General features: G+C 29.9%; 1 protein-coding gene across 1 annotated transcript in view; it reads left to right on the plus strand.

The window, feature by feature from the left end:
* The first annotated feature begins 1057 nt into the window (after positions 1–1057).
* The window catches only part of LOC107452260 (Iroquois homeobox protein 6a), a 78371-nt gene continuing 63946 nt past the window's right edge, over positions 1058–15482 (plus strand). The window contains exon 1 of the mRNA XM_016068621.3: positions 1058–1283. Coding sequence (XP_015924107.1) covers positions 1236–1283 — 48 coding nt within the window. The 5' untranslated portion in view covers positions 1058–1235. The remainder of the gene's footprint in view (positions 1284–15482) is intronic.

A 15482-nucleotide genomic window follows, 5' to 3' on the forward strand; every position in this document is an offset into this window, starting at 1 on the left:
TCAAAATACCAGCTTGCTGTTCTTTGCTTATTTTTTATCTCATAATATGCTATTTTTTATAGTAGTTGTGATTTTGTAACTGTTACTTTTGACTTTTTGGATAAGTTTTGATAAGTCTAGGATAAGTCTAGCTCGAGCCCCTTTTGTTCAGAAGTTTAATATTTTTAATACTAAAGTTGACTCAAATGCTGTAGTGTTAGGGGCTCAGAAAACATTTGAGAATTATATCTTTCTTTTAATATTTTTAATGGAAAAATCGAAATAAAAGATTCTCATACCAATAAAACTTTTAAAAATGTTCCACATTTTTTTTTTTTTTTTTTTTTTTTTAATATTTACATTATTTGTCCGTTGTAGACATGCCTTTTTTCAAGACATGCTAACATATTTACTACAAGATACCTTTGGATTTAAATGATAATTCTTGATTTTAAATGATTAATAATTTAAAATAAATTTTTTTTCATTTTCCTCGGCGAAAAAGTTTTAAAAACACATGCCATAACTTTATTTATTTCATTTTATTTTTGTTTAAACTAATATGTGCGCAGCAAACTTCCTTGGCGAAAAAGTTTCAAACGCAGCCCTGAAGTTTAATTTTTTTATTTTATTTTTTTAAAATTTAAACTAATATGTGCACAACAATGTTTTTGAATAACTTCGGTCTATCTTATTTTCCATCAATAACCCATAGCAAACAACATTCGAAAACACAAAATGATATTCAGAAAGAGCTTTTCTAGTTTATTTGTTTATTTTAAAATGTCTCTCTCTTTGTTCGACAAATAGGAAAAATCTCATAAAATAAAAAAAAGAACTCTGATTCTTTTCCATGGACAAAATTTCATATTTGTTTGAGGTGATCGAGTCCAGCCTGTTTCCTTTCACTTTGTAATCAATATTCCAGCTGGCAAAAAAGAAGAAAGGGGGGAAAAAATTCTTTTTTCTTCTCTTTACTCTGTATTGTTGTTGTTTTTAGGAAATGGTTGCTATGGAAACAAAAGAGGCGTGTCTCACCGCCCAATCATACTGAAGATGGGCGTGGTTTTCGATGGGGAAAGTTGGTTACATCCACGAGGTCTTTGCTTCGGATTTTAGGGATACAGTTGGAATAACGGAATGTTTGACCGATGATCGCCATGTTTTTGGAGGATCGGTTCAAGAAAGGCCGAATGATGACACTGTGAGGCCGATCTCCCTTTCTACACACCCCACTAATCCGTCCAAATCGAATAATGTCCTATTCACAATTCGGTTATGCATATCCACCTTCTTCAACACAGGTAAGGGACATTTTTACTTTCTTTCTTTTTATATTATTTATTTATTTTGCTTTCATGATATATTGTACACATTAAGGTTACACACATTAAGGTACAGATATTAAGGTTGAATTTTAATTATAAAATTTTAAATATTGTAATTTTTAGAGAAAATATTAGCATTTATCAATTTTTTTTTTTTTTTTTTTTTCAAATATTAGAAGATATTTAGCTACTGATTTGCAAGTGGTAAAAATATAAATTTAGTTAGCAAAGGAATTTTTGTTAAATTTATTAATAATTATAAAACATAATTAACTCAATAATTTTTATATAGAATTTATTTACACTAGTTAGATATGCATTGTAGGGAGATATGCATTTTTTTAAAATTAAATTTTGGTAAAAAATTGTTTATTTGTTTTTTGGATGATACATTCATTTATCATTCCTTTTAGCGTATAAGTCGACAATGCTTTTCAGAAGTCTATTTAACGAAGTAGCTAAATCCCGATAATAAGTTCGTTATATGGAAAATTCGTTAAATAGAAAATCACCTTATGAAATACTTAAACAACACAAAACAGATTTTAAATTCATAAACACTAGACATAATTAAAAAATAAATGATACACCTTTATCTTGTAAACTAGTATCTACTATTTATTTTATAACTCTTAACCATAAAAGAAATCTGTATAGAAGGCAAGAATTGAGCAAAACCTTATCCAGTGTTACACTATCATGCTACATATACATTTTCAACTAATGACAGCTAAATTTATGTATAAAATTATCGCTGCATTTATTATAAAAGTAAGTTTTAACACACATTACCACATGCTTTCTTAAGTTCAATTTGCTATTGATAAAATCAGCTAATTTTGTCAGAATTTTTCGTTCGAAATGCAAGCAAAAAGGGAAAGGGCTCTCTTAAAGTTAAGTGGCTTTGAAAATCAATATATATATATACTATATATATCTGCAGTTGACACCAAACATTTGTTTTTCAAGGCATGTACTTATGGGTAAAATGCTTATGGATTAATTTATTTGTAAACTTGCAATCTGTTCAAATAAAATTTTAAGAAATTTATAAAAAGTGAGGCAAGAAACTTTATAAGTATTTATGTTGCTCCAATCGAGCTTTCTGCGCACAACGCTACTTTAGAAATCATAAGTGGTAAAATTTAGGTGGTGGTGGTAGTTCATTTACGTAGCACTAGAGCTGCGCAATGGGCTATTGGCGATGGTCTGGGAAACATCTTTGAGGATGATCCGAAGACATGCCATCACAATTTTGATCCTCTGCAGAGGGGATGGGTAAAATTTAGATAATTTTTCTTCTGCACTTGATACAAAGAAATGAAGGAGACTGTTTATGTTCATTAATGGACACAAAATGGACACATTTTCCTTAAAGGATCGCCATCTGTTGAGGATTATAAAAAAAGAATAACGGGGAAAATTTGTGAAGAAGTGGAAAGGAAACGAGACGAAACTTGGAAGGCGAAAATATTAATGAGAAAATAGTGAGGAAACACCATTTCTAAAATTTTATTTATTCAATTTTTTTAAGCATCAAAAATTGAAAATTTTGTTTTGAAGATCTTAGGGGATACTTACGGAATATTTTTATTTTCGCTTTTTAAATCGAGTTCTTGCTACTCTTAAAGCAGATGGCGATCCAACCGTCAGGAAAATGTGTCCATTTTGTGTGCATTAATGAATATAAACCGTCTCCTTCGTTTCCAAGTGTAGGGGAAAAATACCTAAATTTTACCATCTATGATTTCTAATGAAGCATTGTATGCAAGACACTCGATTGCAACAATATAAATACTCATAAAAACTAAGTTTCTTGCTTCACTTTATTTTATTTATTTATTTATTTATTTGAAGATACTGCAAGTTTTCAAATAAATTAATTCATAATTAAGTAACATAAATGTTGTCGAATACCCTTTTCAAAAGAAAAAAAAAGGAAACTCATGACTTGAAAAACAAAACAAATGTTTGGTGGCAACTACAGTGACGTGTATATATCTATATCTATCTATCTATCGATCTATCTATCTATCTATCTATCTATCTATAGAAGGAATGATAAATGAATGAATCATCCAAAAAAGCAAATAAAGAAACTTTTCCAAAATTAAATTTAAAAAAAATATAATGCATATCTAACTAGTGTAATTAAATTCAATGTAAAATCGTTGAGTTAATTATATTTTATAATTATTAATAAATTTATTAAAAATTTGATTGCTAACTAAATTTATATTTTTACCACGTGCAAATCCGTAGCTAAAAATCTTCTAATATTTAAAAAAAAAATTTTTTTTAAAGTAAAATACTGGTCAATACTTTCTCTAAAAATTATAAGATTTAAAATTTATAATTAAAATTCAACTTTTTATTAATTATAAACTTTGAGTTATCCAGTGTGATATTATTATTTCCAGTTTGGAGCACCTCCTAGGTGACTAAGAAATCAAATACGGTTCTTTACTTCAATAAGAACGCGACATAAAATACGCCCCACTATCCTCTATTTACGCTTTTATTTTCATATTTTTTTTTTTTTTTCATATTCATATTTTTTAAAATCTGGCAAACTTGTTACGAAAATAATTTAATTCATTTTCGCACGATGCCGGTAAGTGGAAGTACATTTGAATTCGTTACTCGCTTTTTTACATTTTCTGTTTTATTCTGTATTTTTCTTGAATTCTTTTCTGTATTCTGTATTCTTTGATTTAGATGTTTCATATTGCATTTTTTGTTTAACATGTTTCATTTTCTTTTCAATTTTTTTGGTACTTTTCATACTATGGCATTGATATATTTTGCTTTAGTTATATAAATACAAGATTAGAAAGCACTCATTTTTGCGGATATAATCGTGTGAGCTGACAACGAGATTATATCTTCTTCTAACTTTGTTTTTCGGATTTTCATTTTTTTTTTTTACTTTCTAAATTTATAAATATTTTTAAATAACATTTTAATTATTACTAACTTTTCTTCTGCTCTTAAAAAAAAAATTTTTTTTCTCTGTATTTTTAACTTTTGAATCTGTTGAAAGGATAATTCTAAATATGCTTTCACGCTTTTTTATTTAGTTTTGGCTAAATATGGTTGAAATGGTGCATTGGGTTATTGGTTAAATATGGTTAATATGGTATAAAATGGTCATATATTTGCTGTATTCGAATGTATTTTTTGACTCATGTAAATGCAAGATCAACATCCAATTATCTGTTTTTAGATTTTAGATAAATATCTTTTTGTCCAATTAATATTAAAGGAATTTTTTAGTATCAACTAAATTATTTCTCATCCACTTAAATGGTAATAAAATTAAATTTAAAAAATTATAAAAGCTGACAAATTTATATTTTTAAACGACTCTAAGCCACAAACAGCACAACTTTATTTGTTTTGAGTCCATAGAAGTTCTAAAAATGATCTAAAATAGTATTAGTATTATCTCTGTATTTTTAAAAAAATTTCACTTTCATTTATTTAACCTTCAGGAAGGTACTGTCTTTGGCAACATTGTCTGCGCACTACTATTTTAAGGAGAAATCATTGCTTGGGCTTGTCTGTGGCAGTCAATTGGTATGGTCTGTCCATTCCAATTAATTACTCGACTTAAGAAAATATGGAATGACTTCCATTGTCAAACACATGGTGGTAATTAGTGGGAACGTATTACTTGACCTTTAACCTTTTAATCCATTTACCTTTTCTCCATCAACTTTGTTTTTTTTTACTTGCAGATGACTTTTACTTTTATTTCAATTAATACATATTACCAATATTAATTAAACATTGATATCAATATTAATATGGCGAATAATATCTCCAAAACAAATGGGTATCTTTTCTCCATTAATTTTACTTCTTTGTAATATGTTATTTTTTATTTCAATCAATACATATTATCAATACTGAAGCATCATTGTCGTCAATAATAGTATGGCGATTTTTTACCTTTCCCCTAAGTGAATTAGTACCATTATACCATTAATTTTGCCTTTATATATATATATATATATATATATACAGGGTGGNCACTTATAATGTTACAACTTTTCACTAAAATTTAAGTGAAATTAATTACTTTATTAATAAAATTAGTATATATATATATATATATATATATATATATATACAAACTCAGATATGTAGAATTGAAGAACTTTCTGATACGCATAGTTTTCTCAAATTCACTTCCTAAACTTGTTAACTGAACTCTTCAGTTACGTACTAATATCAATTTAAAGTAAAACAGCAACAAATTGGTTATTGTTACTGATGAAGCTGGGTTATGCATAGATTACAAAGCACTTGCATCACGATGGTGAAAGCTCTCCTATTTCATGACATGATCATAGAGTTGAGATAGTAGAATCAACTCTATGGACATGATAGGGCAGTACAGGCAGGAGAAGTTTTACCTCCCAAGGTGATGCTGAAAACGGCGCCCTTAAGAGGAGGCAATACCACGGGAGAAACTTTTTGTCGCAACTTCTCTTTGCCCTCCATTATCAATTTAAAATATAAAAGAAAGAAAAAAGGAGTTCTGGCAAACCTAGAGTAAACTATGAAGTTTCAATTGCTGGAGAAAAAAAAAAAACATTCAAACTATCAAAATGCAAACAAATTATTGGAAGAGAGCTTATCTATTGCGTAATCCTAAGTTATCGTCGTATAATTTAATTTTATTTTGATATTTTAGAAATTTCTTTTCAGTAATTGAAATTTCATGGCTTACTCTACGTTTGTCTGTAATCACTTTTTCTGTGCTTTAAATTAGTCATGGAGGTGAAAGAGAAATTGCAACGAACAATTTCTCTCGTGTTAAGGCGTCCTCTTAACTCACTTTCAGAAAGGGAAACTGAATTAAAAAAATAATAATAACGATAATAACTTATTTTTCTCATTGAATTGTCCCGTTGGGGGAGACACAGCGCTGTATAATATAATAATGTATTATATTTTAAATTCCAATTTTTCTACCAGGAAATTATAAAAACTGTATCAGCCCTAAATGTCCATTTAAGAAACATATGAACAAGATGAAATAGCACTTAACGATTTCAAGGTTGAAAAAAGAAAGCCATTAGTTTAGTGAGTGAAAATATCACCTAAAGTGTTCTAGAATAAATATGTATTGTAATTAATATTTTTAATGAGCATAATCTTTTGTGACATAGAAATTTATAAGTATAAGCGTTGAAATTTACTTTATCTTACTTTAGTTGTTTTACTTTCAATTGTTTTACTGTTTCATTTTCAATAGAAATTATTGCCAAAGAATTAAAAAGCTTCTGCCCACGCCTTCTTTCAATTCAAAAGGTTAAAAAAAATAAAAAGGTCACTTAATTAGATCAGGAGATATCGCGCCCGATAATAGGCTTCTATGAAAATTTTTTTTAAACATTTAAAGCAATAAAATGATTTGATTTGTGGTTTGGAGTGGGTCGTACGCGATTCTCAGTTTTTAGATTCTTTTAGAGTCTAACCTCGTTGCAGCTTGAATTGATGAAAAGCGATTTGGATGACACAAAAAAATTCTTTTGACGTTAATTGCGTAAATATATACAGTTGAACCTCGATTTAATGAAATGATTGGGACAGACAAATTCGTTCGCTAAATCGAAGCAATTCATTAAATCGAATATCAATTTTTGTAAAGAGTACGGTCTAAAACTATCAATGTAAAATAAACTTATATATACAGATACGAAAAAAAAGTTATCATTGTTTATTACGAGCTTAAAATTACATGTAATACGTTAGGAAATCAACTTAAAAATAATCTAAATTCTTAAATGCTACTTGCTTTTAAAACTTAGTACATACACATGATTATATACTTGGATTAGAGTGTGAAATATTTTAAATTTTAAGAGCGAAAAATTCAAAGTTTTAGTTTTTTGTGCGAATTTTTTTCCAGCGATTGTTGTTCGTTAAATCAAAGCAAAAAATTCGCTAAATGTGAGCATTTTAACACCCTTTTAATCTGAACAGAGAAAATAATCGTTAAATCTTAGAATTCGTTAAATCAAAGTACGTTAAATTGAGGTTCGACTGTATCAAAAATCTTAAAACTAGTAACTCTTAACTATTTAAATATCTTTAAAAAATTGCTGATTGAAAAATTGTATTAGCATAATTCATTGAGAAAAAACTAATGGAGATTCTAAAATACCGCACTCTTAATATTGTGGCGTAACTACCACTATGAATATAAAATACCAATTCATTACTATATAAGACTTGATAGCTTGATTCTATCTTGTGGTACCTTTTGATTGATGAAGGTTGACATGGTCGATAATTTAATCCCCACATTGGTGACCCGGACGTGATATGTACTCGCAAACATCCATGCATGGTCCACATTAAACAGTTGATTTGCTCACAAAATAACGCTCAAAAATCCGGTGAAGTAAAGACAATTCTCCCGGCCAATAAATAAGCAAGGAAAAAAATAATACATAAATAGTTTAAATCAACTAGTGGTATTTGTTCATTGAATTCTAATAGAATAAATATCCGTCATCAGTTTATTTGTGAAAATTATATGTAAGGGATGGCTGAAACCGGTTTGCATTTGTTTACGTTCGTGTATCAATTGGTTAACATTGTAATGCAATGCGTTAATCATAAATACAAATAGGAAGTATATAAAAAATCTCCTGAATTAAAACCGATTACATGCATGTTTAAATATAAAAGTATTGCATACAAACTCTTGCAAAGCACGTAACTATTAAAAAACTACAATGTGTCTAATAATTTGGCCTAATTATTATAATATACTAATATTATACATGATATAATAAATATTCTAAATTCTTATAATATGTCGTCTAAATTATCCAATCGTCAAATTTATATTATATATCATCTAATTTGACCTATCAATACACGAACGTAAACAAGTGAAAACCGGTTTCAGTCACGTAAAAACAATAAAGCTGGATAGTTGTAAAGCTGGATAGCTGTATACCTAATACTTAAGATTTTACATTGAAACTTATTGTTCGTCTAATAGTTTTGCAAAGAACAATAATGATTCGTCAATACGCAAATTAACTGCTACTTATTGCCGACTCATTGTTAATACACCTTTCCCTATCCCGCTTGTAAATAAAATATTAATGAAATACATATTATCTTTAAAATAACCATTTATATATATATATATATATGAAAAAATTGGTTCAGATCTNTATATATATATATAAAACAAATGTATAAATATATCAAAGAACAAAATGTGTAAAATATTTCGAAAATGAATCTTTACATGAATTTTAGAAATGAATTTTTACATAATTTTAAAGTATCTGGAAAGTATCTTTTAAAGTATGGGAAATAGGGACCTCATAGTTTGGTCAGGAGAGCGATCCGTTTCGAGTCTTTAATGTTAATTTCATTTTTTGCGTATTTTTGCGTCGCCATAGCTTGAGAACTTTAAAAGCGAATTGAAAAATCTTTGCCCACAATTATAAAATTCGTTTATCCAAAGACAATTCCATGCAAAAAAAAAATTTTTCAGTAAAATATTTACTATTTTTTATTATTTTGCTTAATAACAGTCGTAAAACTTTTGAATTGTAAGCTACTCAAATTTTTACATAATTTTAAAGTATCTAATTTTACAAGTCTAAGCACAAAATTTGAGCGAAATCGCTTGAATATTTCCTGAGAAATCAAATATTAAATAGTATACGACTTTTATTAAATTAGATTTCTCAGCAACTATTCAACCGATTTCGGTATTTTGACATGCAAAATTAGATACAAATCAGATGCAAAAATTAGATACAAAATTTTTTTTTGACTATTTCTAAATAAAACAATAAGAAATAGTAAATATTTACTGAGATTTAGTTTTTGTATGGAGTTATCATTAAATAAAAAAATTTTAAAATTGTGTGCAAATTTTTTTTTAATTCACTTAAAAAGTTCTCGATTTATTTCGAAATACACAAAAAATAAAATTAACATTAGGGGGTCCAAACTTTGGATTGCTCTTCTGACCAAACTATTGGGACCACATTTCCCAGATTGTGGCTACCCCCTATATTTTAGGGATCAAAAATCAGAATCCTTCGAAAAAGGTATTTTCATTCAGAGAAAGTACGTTTTCGTGCCTGATTTCGCAACTTAAAATATCGTCTGCACCAATTAATTATCATAGTTGTGGTCACCCCCTTAAGCCATTAAGTTGGAGTATTAGAACGTGAAGATTCGATCATTCGATCAACAGTTACTCAGGATGGTCCGTATTTAATTTTGCGTACTGTACAGTGCGCAAAAAAAAGAGAAGAAAAAAAATTAAACGCTCTGAATAAATTTTCATATAATGATTATACTATAACCCACTAGGGCTCAATCGTAATGATCTGAGGTTGTGACCTCAAATATGATCATTAGTTAGTGCAGGCGATATTACGAAATCGGAGACAAAAACGTACTGTCTTTAAATATATCTTTTTCAATAAAAGTCTCAAAGAAATCTCAACTAAACAAATCTCGCACTTTTTTCAATAAATCTTTTTTTTTCTAAAGTATCTAATCTTTTCTTTATTTTTTTTTCTTCGAAGGATTATGATGAATATGATTCCTGTCCCTAAAATCCGGAATCTGGGAAATATTGTCCGAGTTGTTTTGTAAGGAAAGCGGTCGAAAATTTAAACCCCTCACAGTTGATTCTTTTTTGTGAACGTATATTTCACCATAGTTCAAGAATTTCCACAGTGAACGCATTTATTATAGTTAACCCATAGATAATTCCATGCATATAAAATTTGCTCACTTATTTATTTATTTTTCTATTGTTAAATTTAGTAACAATCAAAATAATTTTGAATTGTGAGGTGTACAAATTTTTGCATCATTTCAAAGAACATTATTTTTGTATGGCAAATTACAAAATTTGAACGAAATCGCTGCAGTAGTTACTTCGAAATCGAATTTTAAATAGTGGATTCTGAAATTCGATTTCTGAGGAAGTTTCTTTTCAAAAAATTTTTTGAAAGAAAGCCAAATATTGTAAAATAATGAATGACGAATCGGGACATAGTGTTAAAAAAAATCATTCGTTTAAAATTTTTTTATCTTTAATTAGAAAGTAAGTTAAAGTAATACAAAAAAAATTTCAAATCACTTACCTAAATGCCAAAATTATATTTCATTAAAAAATATCTTGCATATTTTCATAAAACTAACATTAGGACACACTAAAGAATGGAAGAGAAGGAATCTAAGACTAAATGAAAAAAGACAAGTCCGCGTGGTCATTCTCAAAGGTCACTCCTGTTTTTGCCATTCGTTTACTTAGCGTGAAGCTTAATTAAAACTTTTACATAGAGAACTTTTAACCATAAAAAAGAGTTAATCTAAGAATACATAAATAAGAAATAAAAACCTGCAAATATATCTTTCAAGCAAACAACATTTTAAAAAAGAAGAAAATCGATAATTTAGTAAACATTAAATCTGGGCCTCGCTCGGCTCTCCGGGCGAACGGCTGCCTTGCCTGCCTCTTCCTCCGGCCCTGATGATAGGAAGGGTCAGCACTGCCCACTAACCATGTTTACTTTTCATGATATAATTGATGAATCAAAAACTGTGCTTATTTTGTGGAAAAAATATTTAAACCCATATTTGTAATAATATAAAATTTAAATAGAACAACAACAAAAAATGGCGTTGAGGAACACACCACCAAATCAAGCTTTCATATACTATTTAAAAGGGGCAATTTAAATCTAAAAACATGTAATAGAATAAGTAAGCACCAAATTCTCTCTCATTCGAACAAAACGAAAATTATTTTAACTTCCAAAATCACGCTTTTTTTCTTCTTCTTTTTTTATCATTTGCTATCGAGAGTTGTTTGTTGTTTGTGAGTAGTTGTGATTTGATTGAATGATTTGTTGTTCGCCGATAAAATAGATTTGCGTGCTTTTTGTTGTGTCATATGGATAATTATATTTTAATTTTTAAATCTCTGTGGGCTTTATTAAGTGATTTTAGCGTGTATAATTTCTTCATTTCCCTTAAGCCTTGTTCGATTTCTCTGTGTGCGACACATACAGTGGCCAAATTATTAATTGCAGTATAAGATTCAAAGTAAAATCCTAATCATCAGTTGATATTATACAGCTTTATTGTTTTTATGCGACAGAAACCGGTTTGCATTTCTTAACGTTCGTGTATCCATTGGTTAAATTAGACGATATATGATATGAATTCGACAATTGGATAAATTAGACGATATATAAATATAGAATATTTATTATATCAAGTATTACATTAGTTTATTATAATTATTAGACCAAATAATTAGACGCACTGTAGTGTTTTAATAATTGCATGCTTTGCAAGAGTTCATAAGCAATACTTTTATATTTAAACTTACATGTAATGGGTTTTTATTCAGGAGATTTTTTTATGTACTTCCTATTTGTATTTATTTCTAACGTATTGCATTGCAATGTTAACCGATTGACACACGAACGTAAGCAAGAGTAAACCGGTTTCAACTGCGTAAAAACAATAATCAACAGTATCACCTGATAATTAAGATTTTTCATAGAGTCTAATCTTAATATTGTGTCCCTATTCATTAACGTTAAATATTTATTTTTTATGCGTAATTCTAAATTAAGGACGTTGAAGGTTTTAAGTACGTTAAATTAGAAATATTTTCAAATTTTTTTTATTTTTTTTTTAATCAATCAAATCTGCACGTCGGTATCAAGGCAAAGTGTTTCGAACGGCAACTGCTGGCGAAGCTTGGCGTCTGATGACATAAGTTGAGCTTATAGGTCAACAGGGGCTCAGTTGCCGCAACTACGCGATCCCGTCCTAACAAACCAACTCTTTAGTCAGAGTAAGACACGGTTCCCAGCAGAACACCGAATTCAAGCATCACTGGTTGCGTTCAGTGTGCGGGTGGTTGACCACTTGGATCAGTTTACGAAGGGACCGAGGGTGTGCGGTATTGGTCTTTGTTAAACTGTTCTATTGTAAAGTGCTCGACTTCGGGCGCAGGTCGTCGGGCTACCGAAGCAGGGATGCCATCCCCTCTGCAGGGGACCAAAATTGTGTTGGATGGTCTTCGGATCATCCTCAGGGATGTTTCCCAGACCGTCGCCAATAGCCCATTGTGTAGCTCTACTGCGACATAACTAAAATTACAACAACAACTTTAGTCAGAGGAAAATGCGATCCAATTTAACGACAACTCAATTTCGGCAAATACCCTGTTTTGAGCCATAGTGGCTCAGGATAAAGAACGCTCGCCTCCCAATGAGGTCCTCCTCCGACTCGCACCGACCACATTGCCGACGTGAAATAAATTGTGATGGCATGTCTTCGGATCATTCTCCGGGATGTTTCCCAGACCGTCGCCAATAGCCCATTGTGCAGCTCTAGTGCGACGTAAATTAACAATAACAACAATAACCGACGTGAAATATTCTCAGTGGTAGACGGATCATGGGTTAGAGTCCCCTTGCCATCAGACTAACCGTGGGATGTTTTCGTGGTTCTCCTCTTTATGTAATGCAATAGAGAGTTAGTTCCATCAAAAAGTCCTCTACGAAAGCAAATTTCTCCCAATACTTTAAGTACGAATAAAATGTAATTTATTCGTATTTAAAGAAATTGGGATTTTCTTCTGGATTGGGTTGAAAATTACAAACATAAGGAGTTAAACATTGCTAATCGCAAACCAAAAATTCGGTCGGCTGTTCAACGACGGTTATAAACTAAAATAAAAAAATTTCGAAAATCTTTTCTTTATGTAACGCAAATTTTGGTTAGTTCCCTCAAAAAGTCCTCCACGAAAGCAAATTTCTCCCAATACTTTACTCTGGCGTTCCCTTGTCTTCTGGATTAAGTTCAAAATTACAAGGATACGGAGTTGAACATTCGTAGCTCTAGACTGAAAATTCGGTCGGCTGTTCAAGAACGGTAATAAAAGCTTCAGGCTGCTTCAGATGGAGATTCAAACGCAATGAAAGTGCTTCCTTTAATAGAAACTAAAATTTCCATTAAAACTTATTTCGATTTCAGAGTTAAACTAACGATGGGTTTAGAATACGAATTCGCGTGATGAATAAAATACAACGGACCTATCAGATTCAATTTGGCATCATTTTAAAAATGACGTTATAAAGCATAATTTCTAGTAATGACGGCATTATCTGTAACTTTATTTGTGCATAGATCGGGGCATAACACTTCGCGTGTCGGTTGTCATTAGAGGGCGTGCTCAGACATGATTAGATTGGTGGATGCATCACCAAACCATGACACTGCCGCCACCCCTTTCCGAAACTCATTTACATAACCGAAATATTGCGCTGATTGTTAACAATAAGAATTAAGATAATTTACAAAATGTGGCTGATCGTGTTAACATGATGTTTTTCTGATGGCCTTTACAATCGATGACTTCGGTTTTAAAGGAAAGAGCGACAAGCGGTAGTTTTTAAGAAAAATAAAGCATTTATGTGACTCAAGCGTGCCTTTTAATGTAGAAAGGGAGGTACAATAAAGTTCATTAACGACAATGATATTGCCTATGCACGATATCGTAGAGAAGACGCATCTCCTCCAATTAAGCAAACTCAATTAGAATAGGAAAGTGGTCTCATCAGTTTTTTAACGATATAATAACGAACGATAACGTTTTTAACGAATGATATAAAGTAATACTAAAAAGGCTATCTTAATCGTTTTCCAATAGCATATGTCCCTAAAAATGTATTACATCAACTGTTCCTTAAAATGAGTTCTATTTTCTTTATTTTGTGTGGAACAAACAATTTTTGTCATTATGTAGTATTGAATGTTTTATTAGCCTATACAATAAAACGAACTATTTCGTAGTATAGAAATTTTAAAGGTTCATTACGTGTTGCTAATTATTGGGTGCGTATAAACACGTTGGTTAATTTCGGCTCAGGCATGATTTACATTGTGTTAAGTGAAAATGTACTCAATTTTTATTCACGACAGTTGAAAAATTGGAACTCTCAAACCATTTTCTTTTCACTCAATTTCAAAATTTATGAAAAAAAATAGATTCAGAGAGCTTTAACTTAGAAAAATCACCAATTTTTCGAAAAAAAAGTCGTTGTGGCTCAGAGGATAGAGTGTTCTCTTTCCAATGAGGTGAACCGGGTTCGAATCCCAGCTTTGGCTGGTTGATACGAATTCGCATACAACTTGCATCGACCACACGGCTGACATAAAATATCCTCAGTGGTAGACGGATCATTTGTGAAAGTTCCTTTGCCGTCATACTAACCGTGGGATGTTTACATGACTTTCTTCTTTATGTAACGCAAATGCGGGTTAGTTCCCTCAAAAAGTCTTCCCCAAAGGCAAATTTCTCCCAATTCTTGAACCAAGAGTTCCCTTGTCTTCTGGATTAAGTTCAAAATCACAAGAATACGGAGTTGAACATTGATAGTCGTATACTGAAAATTCGGTCTGCTGTTCAACGACGGTTATAAAATAAAAAATCTTTCAGAAAAAAAAAGCCGTATTTTTTAAGTTCCATTTCTCAAACTTTGTTTTTAATATTTTCTGATATTCAAAATATTTATCAATTCTTAAATTTTGTATTTTGCTTTGTAAAATTGCATTCGTTAAATTAATGTTTTAAATAAAGTAAAAAAATTTAAAAAAAAAACATATACTTAGCAGTTGAAAACTATTTCGGCTGTTATTAAATAAAGTAATGAAAAAAATTATTATTTAAAGTTGTTTCTTGCAGGGAATTTTTTTTTGAACAAACGGACTTTATAATTGTGCGTAAAAACTTTTTAAAAAGTTGTATATTAACATTATATTAACGCAATATAATATATAATATATGTAATATAAATATTNTATTATATATATATAATATATATTATATATATAATCTATATATTATATGTATTATATCTATTATATATAATAGATATTATATATGTTAACGCAAAATGTAATATTAACATTAAGGGGTCCAAACTTCAGACCGCTCTTCTCACCAAACTATTGGGAAACTATTTCCCAGATTACGGCCACCTCGTTTATTTTGGGTAGCAGAAATTCAAATTTGTCGAAAAAAAGGAATGTTTATTCAGAGAACGTACGTTTTTGTGTCTGATTTCATGACTTAAAATATCG

The sequence above is a fragment of the Parasteatoda tepidariorum genome, chromosome 6, assembly GCF_043381705.1.
Source record: "Parasteatoda tepidariorum isolate YZ-2023 chromosome 6, CAS_Ptep_4.0, whole genome shotgun sequence".
NCBI classification, from domain to species: Eukaryota; Metazoa; Arthropoda; class Arachnida; order Araneae; family Theridiidae; genus Parasteatoda; species Parasteatoda tepidariorum.